This window comes from Podarcis raffonei, chromosome 1, assembly GCF_027172205.1.
Source record: "Podarcis raffonei isolate rPodRaf1 chromosome 1, rPodRaf1.pri, whole genome shotgun sequence".
NCBI classification, from domain to species: Eukaryota; Metazoa; Chordata; class Lepidosauria; order Squamata; family Lacertidae; genus Podarcis; species Podarcis raffonei.
In genome coordinates, this window is record NC_070602.1 from 17,233,619 (window position 1) to 17,252,883 (window position 19,265).

The 19,265-nt window shown below is 47.3% G+C and overlaps 1 protein-coding gene across 2 annotated transcripts; it reads left to right on the forward strand.

The window, feature by feature from the left end:
• The first annotated feature begins 3,442 nt into the window (after positions 1–3,442).
• On the forward strand, positions 3,443–18,998 carry DEGS2 (delta 4-desaturase, sphingolipid 2). 2 transcript variants are annotated; one of them, XM_053375176.1, is made up of 4 exons: positions 3,485–3,572; positions 5,771–5,853; positions 10,341–11,083; positions 17,104–18,998. In XM_053375176.1, exons 3-4 carry the CDS (start codon positions 10,367–10,369, stop codon positions 17,248–17,250), a joined length of 864 nt encoding a protein of 287 aa, XP_053231151.1. In that variant the 5' UTR covers positions 3,485–3,572; positions 5,771–5,853; positions 10,341–10,366; the 3' UTR covers positions 17,251–18,998. The 2 variants fall into 2 exon arrangements, with proteins under 2 accessions (XP_053231143.1, XP_053231151.1); XM_053375168.1 differs by lacking the exon at positions 5,771–5,853 and having other exon boundaries at positions 3,443–3,572.
• Positions 18,999–19,265: the final 267 nt, after the last annotated feature.

Sequence of the window (19,265 nt, forward strand, 5' to 3'; positions counted from 1 at the left end):
CAGCTGTTCACTTCCACTATTTTTCGCTCTCTCCCTGGGCCACGTCGTTCAACTGGGAGGACAGATGAGATGACAATTTGTGCATTTAATTGCTTCAATTTCCTGCCCAGAGCCTCATAGTCTCTTTTGATCTTCTGGAGGCTATTGCTTGCTGATTTCCTTCCTCTTTTAATAATACTTTGTATATTGGCCAATTCCCTTTCATATATTTTTTTCTTCACTGCTAGTGCTGCTCTTAGATTTCAGGGAATGATAGATCCAAAAAGACTAAAGCCTTCCTTGGAATTGTATCCTGTACTTCTGACTGTGTATATGCAAAAGCGTAGGAAATGTCTGTGTTGTATAGCCTTCTGTTGTAATCCATGGCTGCTGTAGTGGGCGCTCTTACCCATATAATCTTGAAATCATACATTTTCTTTGGGAATGTTGTTAATTCATAATCAGAGGTCAGAGCCAAGCGGTTCAGCAAATTGAAAATGAAATGAAATTACGTTTCCTCCTACAGATTCTGCTGATTTTGGGGGGGGGGGTGAACAAATTCCTATGCCCCACAAATAACCCAGAGATGCGTTTTAAATACAGTGGTACATCGGGTTACATACACTTCAGGTTACAGACTTCGTTAACCCAGAAATATTGCTTCAGGTTAAGAACTTTGCTTCAGGATGAGAACAGAAATTGTGCTCTGGCTGCGCGGCAGCAGCAGGAGGCCCCATTAGCTAAAGTGGTGCTTCAGGTTAAGTACAGACCTCTGGAACGAATTAAGTACTTAACCCGAGGTACCATTGTAAAAGCACACATTCCACTCATGTAAGAAACACCAGGCAGGCCCCACAAATAACCCAGAGATGTGTTTTAAATAAAAGCACACATTCTACTCATGTAAAAACACGCTGATTCCTGGACTGTCCGTGGGCTGGATTTAAAAAGCAATTGGTCCGGATTCAGCCCCCGGGACTTAGTTTGCCTACCCATGCGTCTGGTCCCTTCCGCAAAGAAGTTGGTGCTGAAGATCAGTGTTTGGCTCCTGTGAATGAATGAACCTATCAGCTGCCTCAAGGTTCAGTTTCAATACACTTTTTAACATCTGAATCGGGGAAGGGAATCTTCTGCAGCCCAAGGGTGGGTGGGGCCTGAGGCCCATGTGAGTGAAGCAATTGATGCAAAGTTTCCCTTTGTACAGAACACCCTCTCCCTTTCTACACACACTCTACCTGCCATGTGGACAAGCAAGAGTCCAAGGACACATTCCAGACAGGCCAGGACCTTCAAGGAGAGTATGAAGTATGGCTGGTGAGGGACATGGATTGGGGAAAGGGTGTGTGGTCTGGGAATGGTTCTGGGGGCCGGATGGCAAGGACTGGAGGCCACGGTTGGCTCCCAGGTCTGAGGGCCCCTAGCCTTGATCTAAATGAAACGTGAAGTGCTGTGTCAGCACTGTGACAATGAAACATGGCAGAATCACTATGTTTAGCCTGGAAAAGAGGAGACTCAGAGGAGATATGGAATATCTCAAGGGCTGTCCCATGGAGGATGGAGCAACCTTATTTTCTGCTGCTCTGGAAGGTAGGACCCAAACCAATGGATTCAAGTTACATGAAAGGAGATTCCGACTAAACCTCAGGAAGAACTTTCTGACAGTAAGAGCTATTCAACAGTGGAACGGATTCCCTCAGGAGGTTGTGGACTCTCCTTCCTTGGAGGTCTTTAAGCAGAGGTTGGCTGGCCATCATGGATGCTTCTGTTGAGATTCCAGAATTGCAAGGGGGGCTGGACTAGAAGACCATTGGGGTACCATCCAACTATACAATACTGTGATTCTTTGATCCACAGGAAAACGCTGCATCCACACTTCCCTGTGGCAGCTGGGGCTTATAAGGCAAAGGACACGTTAGCCTATGGTAGGCAGAATACGAACCAAGGGCAGGTAGAGTCAGCACAGATCGCAATACTAGCCCCATTTACCTGAGAGTATGCCCCAGTGAACATAAGAATTCCCTGAAAACGTTTAGGAAAAGATTGCTTTCATCTTCAACAACCTGTTGCAACCTGTTGCAATCCAGCATGACTCAGAAGGCAAGTGTCTCACAACATTTTAGTCCTGATAATTTATGTTCCTTAAGTGATTCTTATACATGTTGAGGACTAACTTAAATCATGCCTACGTATACATGCCAGAGGTTCTTTTATTTAGTGGCATTCCAAAATTTTAGAAATGTAAACATAAAAATAAATATAATGAATTAACATATAATAATCAAAATCTAAAATAATTTTGGGGTAGTCTTTGTGGCTTTGGTGGTCCTTTAGCTGCTCGTCTGTTGGGAAAATGTGAACAGGTTTGTCTACTAAAAGGTCAAAAACTTTAAACCTTATCTGCTGCCAGATTCCTGCAGGGACATTTTATCATCTGTAACGGGGAAAGGCATTGCATACACATTTATTCTACCACATTGTATAATCAGGTCTCTATACTGCATAACTGGCTCTCCATATTCCTAACTGAACATAAAAAGTGATGCCAGACTCAGCTTACCTTATTCATTTTTTACTTGATGTAACTTTCTTTTCATTTATGGCTTTCAAATCATGGAAGAAGCCTAGCAAAATGACGCTTTGGCATTTCTTACAATGTTTTTATATATGCTGAAAGCCGCCCAGAGTGGCTGGGGAAACCCAGCCAGATGGGTGGGGTATAATTATTATTATTATTATTATTATTTATTATTATTATTATTATTATTATTATTATTATTATTATTATTATTATTATTTTCATTATTTATTTATTTATTTATTACTTCTGGGAAGAGATGGGCGAGACAACACAGCAGATCTGGTTCTTCCCCCACCTTTCTCCTTCGCAAGGCCCCTAAACACTTCAAATAGAGGATTCCTTGCAACATTCTCTCCCACCCCCACCCGTTTAGCATCTGATCCTTTAACCAATGCACACCGGGGGGCTTCTCAAAAGCTAACGTCATTATTGCACATTCCCCAGATCCGCAGACAACCGAGATGCAAAAAGCAAAAGCTTAAAAGCAGGGCAAATATAACCGAAAATCAATCCATCAATCCTATCCATGCGCGCGCAGTGCGCAAATCCCATCAAGCTTGCAATAAAGGTTGTATCTAGTTCAGGGAGGCGCGCGCTACAGGAAGCCCGCAGATTGCATACCAGCTCGCCTCTGGCAGCACATTCCCAGCTGAAAATCGTGAAAAAGCCTTTATTATTATTATTATTATTAAGGCTTCCCAAATCCGCTTGTGGCGCATAAGCTTCCTCCTCGTGGCGCGCCTGATGCGCAGCGAGCGCGCTCCACTCCGCGGCCGCTTCTATCCCGCATCACCACGAGGCGAACGAGGCAGGCGAGTTGGCGAAGGGGACGGAGCCGCCACTTGGCCCCGCCCCTCGGGTGGACCGAGGAGATAAAAGCCCCCGCGCTTGGCCGTCGAGCAGGCAGGTGCAGCGGCGGCAGCGGCAGCAGCTATGGGCAACAGGGTTACCCGCGAGGATTTCGAGTGGGTTTACACGGAGCAGCCTCACACGCAGCGCAAGAAAGAGATCTTAGGTGAGCCATCCTCGGGATGCCCCTGGGAGGTCACTGCCCGCCTCGTTTTCCCACCACCCTCTGCTTTCTTGCTCCAGACCTCTTTCCTCCTAAAAACGGACGGCGTTAGGGGTTAATTCTCCGCCAGGATCAGGCCCTCTGTCAAAATCGCTTTGCCTTTTAATCCCAGGGGAGGGTGGGTGGGGGTGGCCGGGGACAGGGGGGGAAGCTGCCCCCTCCAAATGAAGTAGATAAATAAAAATGTATAACAACCTCTTCTCAGATACGTCGGTTCTGCCCACCACCACCCCACATAAATCCTGGCTACACCCATGTGTGTTGCTCGGAGGGCTGGCTGTGTGTGAAGATAATGAACTCTGCACATGCTTGCGGGTTCTCTTTTCGTGGCTGTTGCTTTCCGAACAGTTCCAGGGTCCTGGCGCGGAAAGGAGGGCTTTGATGGGGGCAAATCCTGGCTCCGACGACGCCTTAGGCAGGCAGCGTTTCCTGTCATGTCCAGTTTGCATCGTCTTCTCCACTTCTCTTTCTCGCATTTCCTTATAGATCCAGAAATACACGGCATAGCGAACTGTCTCTCTCTTCCCCCCCCCCTCTGCCACGCTTCAGGTTGCAAACTTTCCCCCTGGAAAGGGCCTGCTGTGTGACAAGCAGAAATCCCACGGGTGAAGCCTTTTCTCTTCATGCATTTGTGCGCAATGGGCGGGCGGGGGACGGGGACTCACCTGGATAATTCTTGCTTGTCATGGAAAGCTAAGGAAGGAAATTCCCAGGTTGGGGTGCACCCCCTCACCCCCTATTTCCCCATAGTCTCCCCATCCAGTTTCTGACAGCCAGCGCTCCTTTTTGAAAATGTTCCCCGAAAGCACAAAATGTTGCCTCTGAAACCACTTCTCTAATTTGGTTACTGAGAAACAGTTCTGGTAACATTCAGATGTAATAAGGATGGAGGCATAATTTTTTTTGTTCTTGTTGTGCGCACATATGTATATGTGTGTGTCTATGTATCTGTGTGTCCCATACCTTTCCTCCTCCAGGGAGGGTCAGAGTAGAACCCTGTACACAGTTCAGTTGGCTGATGAGTCAGATTATCATGGGAGGCAGTGACTGCTTCAAAGCTGTCCAGCTCTCGCCACAGACCTAATCTGATCACTGCACCTGACTTCTTTAGTCTTCAGGTCAGGTTCTGTAGCTATTCAAAGTCCTGCCCAGCCAGCACCACACCCATAGCTAAATAGATGTACCTTTTTTTTTTCTTATAGCCTGTGGGTGCAGTGAAAAATTGCCCAACCTCTGCCATACCTTCCTTCCTTCCTTTATCAGTTCCCATAACATGACATGGGAAATTGCAACATGGTACACTATGCAAAACACACTTTGTTATCCGCCCCCCCCCGGCAGGGGCCATTTTATTCTGCTGTGTCCTAACCCGAGGGCCAGTTTTGCATTTTCAACTCTTTTTTGCATGTTTACGGTACAGCGATCCGTATCTAGGGGACTAGTTTTAGAAATGAGGTGACTTGGGTTCAAACCAGCCCTTGGTGATTTAAAGATATCATCCTAATTCGCATTGCACTGCAATCCTTACCTGGGAGTAAGCCCCACTGGACTCAGCGAGGCTTACTTCTCAGTTGCCACGTACAGGATCAGGGGTGCCAACTTGAATAAAATATTTGGGGGGAGGACCCAGGTCACTTCTGCCCTATATAAGCAAATACATGACTTAGCACAGCCCCAGAAGTTGGCTCCTATGAAATGGACTGTGTCCCTGCTGGCGAAATTAAATAATGAGCAATTATTATGCTTATTATATTTATTGGGATGCGGGTGGCGCTGTGGGTTAAACCACAGAGCCTAGGACTTGCCGATCAAAAGGTCGGAGGTTCGAATCCCTGCGATGGGGTGAGCTCCCATTGCTTGGTCCCTGCTCCTGCCCACCTAGCAGTTCAAAAGCACGTCAAAGTGCAAGTAGATAAATAGGTACCGCTCCGGTGGGAAGGTAAATGGTGTTTCCGTGCGCTGCTCTGGTTCGCCAGAAGCGGCTTTGTCATGCTGGCCACATGACCTGGAAGCTGTACGCCGGCTCCCTCGGCCAATAAAGCAAGATAAAGCACCGCAACCCCAGAGTCGGCCACGACTGGACCTACGACTGGGGTCCCTTTACCTTTACCTTATTATATTTATTGGTTGCTTTCCCCCAGGAAAGAAAACTCAAAGCAACATACAAAAACAAAAAATGAGGAATGCGTCCTTTAAGGCTGCACCCATCGTTTGATTGCATCAGGTAATCTCTTGGGACCTGCGACAGAATGTTCCGAGTTCCAGTCTGCCAGCCATACTCAGTTCCAAGATGCTCTATTCCATTTTCATGTCCCACCTGCAGTCAGCATTCCAAGGTCACTGTCCTTGTTGGGCTGTTTTGGGGGCATCCCTCTTAGCATTTCCCTCTTAAACTCTGTAAATCTTTGTGTTTCCCCAGCTATTAGTTCCTAGATCCGTCCTGTTTGTGAGGGCTTGGAGAGGTGCTGCCAGTCAGAGTAGACAGGCTGGGCTCAACAACTGCTAGCACATATCTCTGAGCCCAGGCAGTGCTAACATTAGGAGCCTTAAGCGTGGTTTTCTCCCAGGTGGACTTCGCATCATGAACTCCCCTGCAATCAAATGTCACCCGGCAGTGGTAATTTGGAAGTGCTAAAAACTACGTCAAGCTGGTTTGGGGGGTCACCCCTGGTTCTGGTGCAGGTCAGATCAATGCACCTCCCTCGTTCTCTTAGATACAGGCAGATGGCAGCTGGAAAATGAAATGCACACTCCAAACAGCCTAATGAGTATTGGCCATTTTCAGTGGCCAAGGAAGACTGACTGACGATTGCCTGGCTGGGGAAAATGGAAAACCAGGTGGGTGGAGGAATCTAATGGAGTATCCTGGAGTAGGGCATGGCTGGCTAGAAGGCTAAACAGGACCACTTCACACTGCAGAGACGCACATGCATGTATGTGCGCATGCACATATCTACAGATATATTTTTATGATTATTATAAAAAAGTGTTTTTATTGAAAGAGTTTCATGGATAACAAAGCTACATATAACATCTCTGTTTTCAGTTCACAGAGTCCTTCCTGTAGGTCAGCTGCTTTGGGTGTAAGACGTTGCTGTCATAGGCATTATAAGATGGGGGGGGGAGGTGGGAGAAAAGGGGGAGGGCAGTACACACAGATATTTTAGACATGCCAGACATTTCCAAAGTATGTTTGGAAAAATATGTTCCGCGTCATTTACCAAAACAGAATCAGGCTCATGTTAATTTATCATATAACCTATGTCTCACACCTCTTTATACCATTCTTCCATTTTATATTCTGCTTGCCCCTTCCACTTCCTAGCTATCATGATTCATGCAGCTGTCAATAAAATATGTGAGCATATCCTTCATAGCCTGCAAACTTTCCACCCCGTTGTAAATTGACAATAATGCTACCTTTGGACTTTCGGTCAGCTTTAACCCAGTAATTTCTGTGCCGTTGAGGTAAGAGAGGGAATACGCAAGAGAAATGATTTTGAGGAGATATGGAAGGAATTTATACTGTTACAATGTAAAGGGATCAAACCAGGGGTCTGCCACCTTTAAGACAAAAAGAGCAACTTGGACCCGTTTCCGAAGAAGAAGAAAACTGGGAGCCGCAAAACCATTGCGACATTTAAAACAAATATATCTCCGGAGCCGCGATCTGACAGCGGACGGGAAGGTGACGTCGGGACGGTGCATGACTAACGCACGCACCGCCCCCATGCGACGTCACAGCCAGTACAGCGCCCGCCACAGTGGGGAGTGTCGGGGCGCACAATGCGCCTCCTCCCCTCGCTAGTATCTGCCCCGGAGCCGCGGCAAAGGTGTAAAAGAGCCACATGCGGCTCCGAAACCGCGGGTTGCTGACCCCTGGGTCAAACCTTTGCAAGAGGTGTTGAAATTTTGGGAGGTTGGATCGTTGCAATGGAATGGTCTCGGTGGTGGAGTGCACATTTTTATTCTTACTTATTTATGATTATTAATTTTTCAAAACAAAAAATAAAAATGGGGGGGGGGAGGGAACCAGAAATGTCAGGAAAAAACAAAAAAAACCAAAATCAGGCTGATGCATGTCCTTTGTAAATCAAGGCTTGGAAAACTTGGCATTTTATTTATTTATTTGAATTTATATAAGGTTTCATTGTAAACAACAACAACAACCTCAAAGCTTCTTACAAAAAGAATGATTTAAACCATTCGAAATAAGAATAATTAAAACCAACTACTATTCTCTTAAGCAGGGATGGGAAACCTCCAGCCAAACTGAATGTTCAAATTTAGCCTGCATGGCCACTTCCCCCAGCCTCCCCACAGCTGCCCCACCTGTGTAAGGAGATTTTCCACTTTAAAGCACCACAGAGGGTTCTGTGCAAGCAAGCCCTGCTAGGGTGTGGTGCTGTCAAGCCCCATTGATCTCCTGCTATCATTGTGGGCAGAGCCGAGCCCCAAAGGTCCCTCACCTGTTCTCTTAAGGGACTCCATTTGACTAAAGATTTCACTACCATTTGAATTGCGTGTGCAAAAATGCAGCATCAGTGGTCAGAGGATGTGAGGCAACTAATTTCATTAGGTTTAACGGCACGGCCTCTCAGACACTGGTTGCTCAAGTTCAACAGAAGGATACTCCTCTGGAAGCATATCTAAAGTAAATAAGTCCTACCTACCCCAACTGAAGGGACGCGGGTGGCACTGTGGGTTAAACCACAGAGCCTAGGACTTGCCAATCAGTAGGTTGGCGGTTCGATTCCCTGTGACGGGGTGAGCTCCCGTTGCTTGGTTCCTGCTCCTGCCAACCTAGCAGTTCAAAAGCACGTCAAAGTGCAAGTAGATAAATAGGTACCACTCCGGCGGGAAGGTAAACGGCGTTTCCATGCACTGCTCTGGTTTGCCAGAAGCGGCTTAGACATGCTGGCCACATGACCCAGAAGCTGTACGCCAGCTCCCTCGGCCAGTAAAGCGAGATGAGCACCGCAACTCCAGAGTCAGTCACGACTGGACCTAATGGTCAGGGGTCCCTTTACCTTTACCTTTACCCCAATTGAACACTGCAAAGTCCCACTACCCTCTCAGTTAGAAACCCAAAACCTGACTAAATAGGTTTGTTTTTGCCTGGCAGCTGAAGGCAGGCAACAATGGCACCAAGAAGTTTTCCTGGGGAAAGTGTTCTGCAAGCAGGGAACCACCACTGAAAAGGCCCCTTTTCGTGTTCCCACCCTCTGGTCCTCCCATGGATGGGGCAGACAGAGAAGGACCTCAGGTGATTATAGCAGATAAAAACATGCTGGCTGTACAGAACCTCCATGGGACACAAGAACCTGCCTTATGACAAACTAGGCCATTATTTTATTTGCAGCAAGTGTAGCTAGCCTGCAATTCAGGTTTCACTTCAGAAACTCAGAATCCACAAATGTGTGTTTTTTGTGTGTTTGTTTTTTTAATGCTGGGACTGCACTCTGGGTGCCAATATACCCTGTGAGAAGGTCTAGACCAGGGAAAGCAGCACTAATAGTAACTTGCATACCCTCCAACATTTCTCCGATGACAATAAGGACGTCCCATTCTGTAATGATTATTTTGTTATTTATACCCCACACATCTTACTGGGTTGTCCCAGCCATTCTGGGTGGCTTCCAACACATGTAAAAACATAATAAAACATTAAACATTTTTAAAAAAACTTCCCTTCAGATGGCTCAGGGGTCAGATAACTCCATACCCTCCTGGTGAAAAGAGGGACATCCTAAGGAAAAGTGGGACATTCCGGGGTCAAATCAGAAACTGGGATGGCTTCTCTAAATCAGAGACGTCCCTGGAAAATAGGGGCATTTGGAGGGTCTGAACTTGATGGGGCAGCAGCTGAATGGAATGGTGTCATTTCAGTCCTGGCAGCCAAAGAGACAGAAAAACCAGCTAGAGGGAGGCTTATTGAAAAAATAGAAGGGCTACCTTGATGCTGAGAATTAAAAGTGCAGAGAGTTCTTGGCTATGTGGGCTTTTCTCCTCCACTGCTCTATTATTGGATGCCACTAGAGGGAGTCCAGGCAACAACTTTTCTGATTCCCACCACTGTGCTGCACATCTGTCTCTAATTCTTGCAGGATTCTTCTTCTACCAGTCCCCCTTCCATGCAGGGAGCTGCAAAGGGATGGGGAGCTGGAAAGGAGCTGCTGGATTCTCCCCTTCCCACCCCATCCTGTCAACATCTATTCACTTGTCTGTTTGAAAACATTGCTTAGCCACCATTCACCAGAAGCTTGGGGAGAAAGAGGCCTGTTCCGAACCATACCAGGCAGGGCAGCCCCCACCATTTCTTCCCTATGAGTGGGAGGAGACCAGCAGCTCCTATTCACTGTGAGGATGCTGTACTGGCAGAATGGAGGGTGGTGGGGTATTTGCCGGGGAGACAAGAAGTCCAGCCTCCAAGGAATACGCCACAGCCATTGCTGCCACCGTGATGGCAGCAGCGGGCAATGTATTCCTTGGAGGCCAGATCTGCTGCCTCTGTGGATCCTACCGCCTGAGGCAGTCGCCTCACCTTGTCTAATGGGTGGGCCAGACCTTCGTGGAGGCCTGGTTTATGTCGGGTAGGTAGCCTGATGGATATTAGGGGCAGAGGGATTTGTCTAGTTGGCACCACAATTCCACGATTGGATGCCAGGCAGTTTGGGCTACATTTGTCCTAACGTTTTTTCCCCTCCTTAGCTAAGTACCCAGCCATCAAGTCTCTCATGGGGCCAGATCCCTACTTGAAATGGATAGTGACGGGGATGGTGTTCACCCAGCTTCTGGCCTGCTATCTTGTGAGAGACCTATCCTGGAAGTGGATCTTCTTCTGGGCCTATGCTTTCGGGGGCTGCATCAACCACTCTATGACCCTGGCCATCCACGACATCTCCCACAACGTGGCCTTTGGCAACAAGCAAATCAAGTGGAACCGGTGGTTTGCCGTCTTTGCCAACTTGCCCATTGGACTCCCCTACTCGGCCTCCTTCAAGAAGTACCACATAGACCACCACCGATACCTTGGCGGAGACTTGTTGGATGTGGACATCCCCACAGACTTTGAGGGCTGGTTCTTCTGCACTCCCTTTCGGAAGGTGATCTGGCTTGTCTTCCAGCCCCTTTTCTATGCCTTGAGACCGCTCTACATCAACCCCAAAACAATTACCCAGATGGAAATACTTAACGCTTTGGCCCAGTTCTCTGTTGACTTGATCATCTACTACCTGTGGGGTTTGAAGCCTGTTGTTTATTTAATATCAGGGACGTTGCTTTGCATGGGCTTGCACCCTTTTTCGGGGCACTTCATAGCAGAACACTATATGTTCCTGAAAGGTTATGAAACGTATTCCTACTACGGACCCCTCAACTGGATCACCTTTAACGTGGGCTATCATATGGAGCACCATGATTTCCCCAGCGTTCCTGGATCTAAGCTGCCAATGGTAAGCTCTGGAGTTTTTGACCCTTGCAAACAGGTTTGGCTCTCTGGGTGTTGCTGAAATGCAACACCCTTCGGCTCCAAGCAAGCATGGCCAGTGGCAAGGGATGATGGGAGTTGTGGTTCAGCAACATCTGGACAAGCCAAAGGTTGTGAAGCTAGTTTACATATGCAGCTTATGAAAGAAAAGTGGCTCCTGAATCCTGAAATTAGAGGTGGTGGTGCAGTTAGGTAATTTTAGACTCTGGACTTAACGACCTGGTAGGAAGGCATCTATTTAGACAGTAGCATGCATTAACTTCAAAATGCAATAAGCCAGCCTTGTTGTGTTTGGGAGCCTCCCTGCTCATACCTGCACCTTAATGTCATCGCTGCTCGGGGGAATGCAGTGGGAATAATGGTACTTAAATATACAGCATAAAGTACCGTATTTTTCGCTCTATAAGATGCACCAGACCACAAGACGCACCTAGTTTTTGGAGGAGGAAAACAATAAAAAAAATATTCTGAATTTCAGAAGTCAGAACAACAAGAGGGATCGCTGCGCAGCGAAAGCAGCAATCCCTCTTGCTGCTCTGGCTTCTGGGATAGCTGCGCAGCCTGCATTCGCTCCATAAGACGCACACACATTTCCCCTTACTTTTTAGAAGGGAAAAAGTGAGTCTTATAGAGCAAAAAATACGGTAAGTGAATGCAGATTGCTAGACAGACACTATTTTGTAGCTGGCTTAACCCCAAGCACCAAAGATGCTCTAGATCAGCATTTCCCAAACTTGGGTCTCCAGCTGTTTTTGGACTATAACTCCCATCTTCCCTAGTTAGCAAAACGATTGGTTAGAGATGGTGGGATGGTGATGATGATAGCAGCTACTCTGGGCGGCTTACAGCACATATAAAAACATAATAAAACCTCAAACATCAAAAACTTCCCGATACAGGGCGATTGTAGTCCAAAACCACCTGAAGAACTGAGTTTGGAAAACACTACTCTAGATGAAAATAATACCTTCTAGGCCTTAGGAAAGATGCTTTCATAGGAATCTGAGGGCAGTGAGGAGAATTATAGGCCTAGGACTTGCCAATCGGCAGTTCAAATCCCTGTGTTGGGGTGAGCTCTCATTGCTCAGTCCCAGCTCCTGCCAACCTAGCAGTTCAAAAGCACGCCAAAAAGTGCAAGTAGATAAATAGGTACTGCTCTGGCAGGAAGGTAAACGGCGTTTCCGTGCACTGCTCCGGTTTGCCAGAAGCGGTTTAGTCATGATGGCCACATGACCCAGAAGCTGTCTGCGGACAAACGCCGGCTCCCTTGGCCTATAGAGCGAGATGAGCCCAGAGTTGTTCGTGACTGGACCTAATGGTCAGGGCTCCCTTTACCTTTACCTTTATGTTACTACAGTCATACCTCATTTTACGTCCTCTTCATGTTACGTTCTTTTAGGTTATGTCCTGCGGTGACCCAGAAGTACTGGAAAGGGTTACTTCTGGGTTTCGACGCTTGCGCATGTGCAGAGGCACAAAATGACGTCACGTGCATGTGCAGAAGCGGCGAATCGCGACCTGCGCGTGCGCAGACGCGCTGCTGCGGGTTGCGTTCTTTTCATGTTGCGAATGGGCCTCCGGAACAGATCCCGTTCGCAACCAGAGGTACCACTGTACAGTAGTACCTCGGATTAAGAACTTAATTTGTTCTGGAGGTCCGTTCTTAACTTGAAACTGTTCTTAACATGAGGTACCACTTTAGCTAATGGGGCCTCCCACTGCCGCTGTCGCACAATTTCTGTTCTCATCCTGAAGCAAAGTTCTTAACCCGGGGTACTATTTCTGGGTTAGCGGAGTCTGTAACCTGAAGCATATGTAACCTGAAGCATACGTAACCCGAGGTACCACTGTACTGGCAAATAGATGCAACCTCAAGACACTCTGTGCTGCTTTTTCCCAGATCTTTTTTATTAAGTTTAGTAGTATATATAAGCACACGTTCGTGAAATAAAAGCACAGCAAAACAGTAACAGCCTGTAACCAGTTAAGTGTCATTTATCATCAGGGTCCAGAAAAGCGCAACTCCCCTAAGGAGAAAGGTTGCAAAGCAAACAAGAGGTGACATGATGGAGGTTTATAAGATTTTGCATGTTGTGGAAAAAGTGGATAAAAAGAATAGGCTGGGAAAGAAAACGTGGTTGAGCAACACTTGCTGTAACAGACTAAGGGTCAAGGTGGATGAATGGTCAAATGCATGCTCATGCTTCTTTTATGTCTGTGTAGCAGTGTTCCATTTTGTTTCTGCGTCTGTTTAAACGGCAGTTGAGGAGGGGAAAAGGAAAAGGAAAAACAAACACAGACTTTAGTGTGACCAATGCTTCCCCCATAAGCACAGCAAGGTGGTTTTTTTTAGGTAGCTGGCTTTTGTTATAAGAGGGCTACTGATCCAATGTTAGTTCAACTCATTCAATAGACTCATGCAAATATGTGAGCACGACTGATTTTGATTCTTAACTTAGTTGGACATACACACGCACACACCCAGTTCTGTGGCATGCAGGGAGTTCTGTGGCTTGCATTATGTACCCTACACCCAAAAGCTAATATCTGCAAGAAAAACTGCTTTGGGAAAGGAGATTTTCATTGGGACCGCGATACAGGAGGAAAGATTTTTTTTTTAAATAAAAAAAAGTAACCTGTCATCCCCATGTGCCGTGGTCCCAGTTGACACGCAGCCCCCCTGATGTATGTTTAAAAAGACACAAATCCAGGTATATGAACTGCAGTCGTGCGTTCAATTCTTTAGCTCAGAAGCTGTTCCCTTCCCTTTTCCTGCGCACATATTCCCAACAGAGCCCAGTCTTATCAGCTACTTTGTGGAATGTGGTGCGATCGGCTCCCCCCCACCCCCCCAAGCAATACAATAGGGCTTGTCATACTTTCAGGCAGGTTATTGCCCTGGGGACAAATAAGTAACTTATTAAATGAGTGCCTTTCCGCAGTGACAAATCAACTGGCTTGTGCAATGACAGTCGCTGCACACAAATGTAGATAGACAAGTCGAATTCTGCCATCCCAGTGATTTTTCTTAATTGCAGAGTTCCAGAACAAGCTTTATAACCTGTTCGAAGCCAGTAATAGCCGTATCACTGTTTCCTTGGCATGGTCTGCTTCCTGCTTGTTCCTGATGGGGCACTGAGATAGCTCCGTTGATAGAACATGACACTCCTAATCTCAGGGTTGTGGTTTTGACCCCAACGTTGGGCAAAGGATTCCTGCTTTGCAGGGCCTGGACTAGTCGACCCTCGTGGTCCCTTCCAACTCTACAATTCTGTGATTTTATGAAATGTAGTAATTGGGTGGCAAATGTATATCATTGACTGTTAAGGTGACAAAAGGAAAGGAAGCTTCTTGTTATTGTTGTACATGGTTTTGCCTCTGTGACGCTCCATAGTTTTCAAATGTCTTACCAATGGACTTCAGAAGGGAAGGCTCTCTGTGCCAGTCCTCTGATGGATGCAGAAAGCCAGCCCCAGACCTCTCTCCTTTGAAGTTATCACCTGGTATCAGGTGAGGAGCAGGTAGATGGGACCTATCCAGCTTTCAAAGTTGGCCCACAGGGACTTGGCAGGAAGGAAGATCCGGCCCACTGTTTGAGTTCTCTACACCTTTCCTGCTATAAACGCCCCCCCTCCCTGTTTCTGCGCGGTTCATTCCTCCCAATTTCACTCTTAACCAACCATCCAAAACCGGAACGGATCCTGAATCACACTGACACTTGTGTAGCAGTGCAGAATGGGGCATCTGTGGACTGCCCCTCGTCCTTGGCCATTGGCCACACCGGCTGGGGCTGACAGGAGCTGGAGACCGTCATAGCTTCCCCAAACTTCTAGGATTGCATCTAATTATGTGGAAGCTTATCCAGAAAGCATCTAGGAGCGTATGTGACCATCCACTGCATCTTCTATTCGGAGCCATACTTCTGCTAAGGGTTGTTCCAATCCAATGGCAGCAGCCATTGCTAGACTGACCCATCGACCTGCCTGCAACAGGGAGCTTGCCTTAGTCTGCTCAGTGCTGTCTACACTGACTGGCAGCAGCTATCCAGGTTTCCAGGCAGGGAACTCTCCCACCACCTACCTGGAGAAGCCGGGGATCAAACCTGGGACTTTCTGATCTGCTCTTCCCACTTTCTGTCTGCTTGCTCACAGAATTAGCCATGGGGCTGGCGGGTGGTGTGCAACTGCTCCCAACTGCGGTTACACGTGGGGCAGCCTTTCTCAACCTGGCGCCCACCAGATGTTTTGGCCTAGAACTCCCATCCTCTCTGACTCACCCGCCATGGGCTCAGGCACACTTCAGTTTGCCCTGCTGCTTTCCTCCAGGAAAACCCATGGCTTAGCACTGAACTGGAGTGAACAACAACTGGGCTTCCTGCAGATGTTTGCTCCATTGCTATGAAGCATGGGACAAGGAGGGGGGAGTGTGGAAGACAAGGCCCATGGCAGATGGGACTGATGGAAGTTGCAGTCTGGGGCAGGCTGTCCTAGGTCTGGATCAGCAAGAAGGTAAAGGTAAAGGGACCGCTGACCATTAGGTCCAGTCCTGACCGACTCTGGGGTTGCAGTGCTCATCTCGCTTTATTGGCCGAGGGAGCCAGCATACAGCTTCCAGGTCATGTGGCCAGCATGACTAAGCCGCTTCTGGCGAACCAGAGCAGCGCACGGAAACGCTGTTTACCTTCCCGCCAGAGCGGTACCTATTTATCTACTTGCACTTTGACTTGCTTTCGAACTGCTAGGTTGGCAGCAGCAGGGACCGAGCAACGGGAGCTCACCCCGTCACGGGGATTCGAACTGCTGACCTTCTGATCAGCAAGTCCTAGGCTCTGTGGTTTAACCCACAGCGCCACCCACGTTCCGGATCGGCAAGAAAGCACAGTACAAATCCAGCAAGCTGCATTATGTCCTACCTGGACAGTCACAGATTCCTGCAACTTTGGCTTACATTTTAACTTGGAAGCTGTCAAGTGAAGGTCAAAAATCTGTGCTGGGACTGGGAAAGACAGAAACAATGGAGCTTTCTTAAAAAAAGCATTTTATTTTTTCTTAGCACACCTTAAAACTGGTAGGGCTTCTGCCAGCCAACAGGCCTTCAAGCTGCCAGCTGGCTATTCCCAGTCTAGAAAACAGAATTAATCATCTAAATTATCTGACTGCCCCGGTTCTGTCAAATGAATGCTCAGGTTAGATTGCAATGCTGCCATGGTGTGAAGGAGATTCTTGCTCTGCCACATTCAGAGCCCTGCTAGCTCCTCGAGGCCAAAGGATGAGGGATTCAACAGGACTTTTTCCTTCCCTCTTCCCTTCTCCCCTCGACCAACTGCAATGGGATTTGAATTCCAAGATGTATGAACCATGAAAAATCTCTTCACTCTCAAAAGTAATCTGGGTCGCTTTCATTTGTTCATTGGGTTTACTCTTGGCATAAATTCTATTAGCCTGCATTCAGACAGCACTCTATTCTGTTTTCTGGACGTTTTCTTACACGGCAATTTTAACATTTTTATATCATCTGTCATGCCACGTAAAAGCCACTGCAGAATTTTAGCACACATTTCCAAGTTAACTGCTTCCGGGGGGGACGGGGGGACGACCCACCTTGCAAGCTTGCTAACTCAGAAAAACACAGGAGTTTTGTGCTCGGTTTGCATGTGTCAAAATCAAGGGTGGGGTGTTTTTTGGTTTTTTGGAATGCAGTTCTTTCCTGCCGTTTCAATGGGTAAATCATGGGAGAACGGAAGTGCGCATGTGCATAAAGGGTGGCAACACATCCACGAGTGTCAGCTGTTATGTCACACCACACTCACTGGTGTGAATGAAATTTAGGGTGACACGGCGCTCTTGGTCAAAGGCCAGAGTTTCATAACACAGCAGGTACTGCCACTTTAAAGCAGCATTAGAAACCTCATGTCCAAATGCATTCTATGATAGATGTTTCACAGATAAAAGAACAGTGGGTAAAAATTTTCTTTTGCTCTTGCAGGTAAAGAAGATAGCAGCAGAATATTATGACACCCTGCCTCAGCACCAGTCTTGGGTTCGAGTTCTCTGGGACTTCATTTTTGATGACTCCATCGGTCCTTATTCAAGGGTGAAGAGAGTATGCAAGCTGGCATCAGACTCTCGATAGCTGCGGACTCTGCCCTTTCCCCCTTTATAAGCTTAACGGAGCTTTGCACCCTGTATACTTCCCCCATCCAAACAAACATAAACGAGTCTGTTCTCTGAACAGAGTGTACCCGGTAACCACATAAGAGCTGATGTTATGTTTCTGACACCCAAGGAGTTTTTGTAACTTCGATATGAAGAAATATTACAATGAAGCCAGTGGGAAGCACCTGAAAATGTATAATATAGTTAAAAAAAAAAATTAACAGACCTTTTTCTTTTATTATCTACTAGGCTGTTTGACATAGGGACGCAGGTGGCGCTGTGGGTTGAACCACAGAGCCTAGGACTTGCTGATCAGAAGGTTGGTGGTTCGAATCCCCGTGACGGGGTGAGCTCCCGTTGCTCAGTCCCTGCTTCTGCCAACCTAGCAGTTCGAAAGCACATCAAAGTGCAAGTAGATAAATAGGTACCACTCTGGCGGGAAGGTAAACGGCATTTTTCGTGCGCTGCTCTGGTTTGCCAGAAGCGGCTTAGTCATGCTGGCCATATGACCCGGAAGCTGTACCCTGGCTCCCTCAGCCAATATAGCGAGATGAGCGCCGCAACCCCAGAGTCGGCAACGACTGGACCTAATGGTCAGGGGACCCTTTACCTTTACCTTAGGCTGTTTGACAGCCTGGCTCACCCTGGTTTCCTGATGCTTTGAACTACATTGCTCATCAGACATGGTTAGGCACAGTGGGATCTGTGAGCTCAACATCTATAATCCAGGGTTGTTTCAATGGAGAGGTGAGACAGTTTCCTTCTCACAACAAACAGGGAGACATCTGGACAGACGCACAAGAGTAGCCGTCCAGCTGAGAAGTCTCCCGCTCTTCTGCCAGCCCCTGAAGATGCTAGAATATCAGGATCAAAATGTTTCTCTTCAGAGACCTCATGTTCTCTGCCTGCCCCTCCGGAAAGGACTGGAGAGTTAGGGGAGCATGTCCAAGGACAACAGTGGCAGAACCAGGACTCACTAGTGGGTCACAGTCTGATCCAAGGTGGGTTGCAACAGGGAGTGCTACCACCATGCAAATATATGGGAAAAGATTGAAGATGCATCATATGATCGTCCCCCTGGATAACACAGACTCCAGCAGTCCTGGGGATCATTGTAATTATCAAGCAGGGACAGCTCAGTAGAGCATAAGGCTCTTAATCTCAGGGTTGTGGGTTTGAGCCCCATGCTGGGCAAAAGAGTCCTGCATTGCAGAGGGTTGGATTAAATCAGGGTTTCCCAAACTCCAGCTCTTTTTGGACTACAGTTCCCATCATCTGTGACCACCGGTCCTGCCAACTAGCGACGATGGGAGTTGTAGTCCACAAACAGTTGGAGGCCCAAGTTTGGGAAACATTCCACAAATGGGGAACTACCACTGAAAAGGCCCCATCATGGGTCATTGATTGTTGGGAAGCCCCCAGAGGTGACACCAGCAACAAGGCCCTTAGTGGTGCATAGGGCTGTTTCTACACAAAGTAGGGGTGGTTTCAGAGACCACACGGCATATATGCCATTTATAATGTGGATCTTCCAGTTTGTGATGATTATGATGGTACTTTGCTTAGGTGATGGGAGGCAGCAGGGTTAGTAAAGTTCCTTGCATGGTCAGTTTGGGCCATCGCAACATCAAAGTGTAAACAAGTGTACTTCTTACAACACCCCATTTTTCTAGCACCACCAGGGACCAGAAACAAAATGCTCTGGGGGAGCCAGATTAGTTCCAGGGTACGGTTACCCCTGATTTTGCTAAGAAGCACAAAGTGTGCTGCAGAGGGATGAAAGAAAAGCCAAGCAATGCCACATGGACAATGAACAGTTTATTACCAATATGAACACAGATACTGTGAAGCAATGATGTACCGCTGTAATATTGTGATAGCTCTGAGACCAGGGACTTGCTGTCTGACAGCTGGGCATCGTTCGGCCTCTTCAGGTGATGCCACAAATAAGGTTTTGTTGGCAAAAAAAAAAAAAAGGTCTTCATTTACATT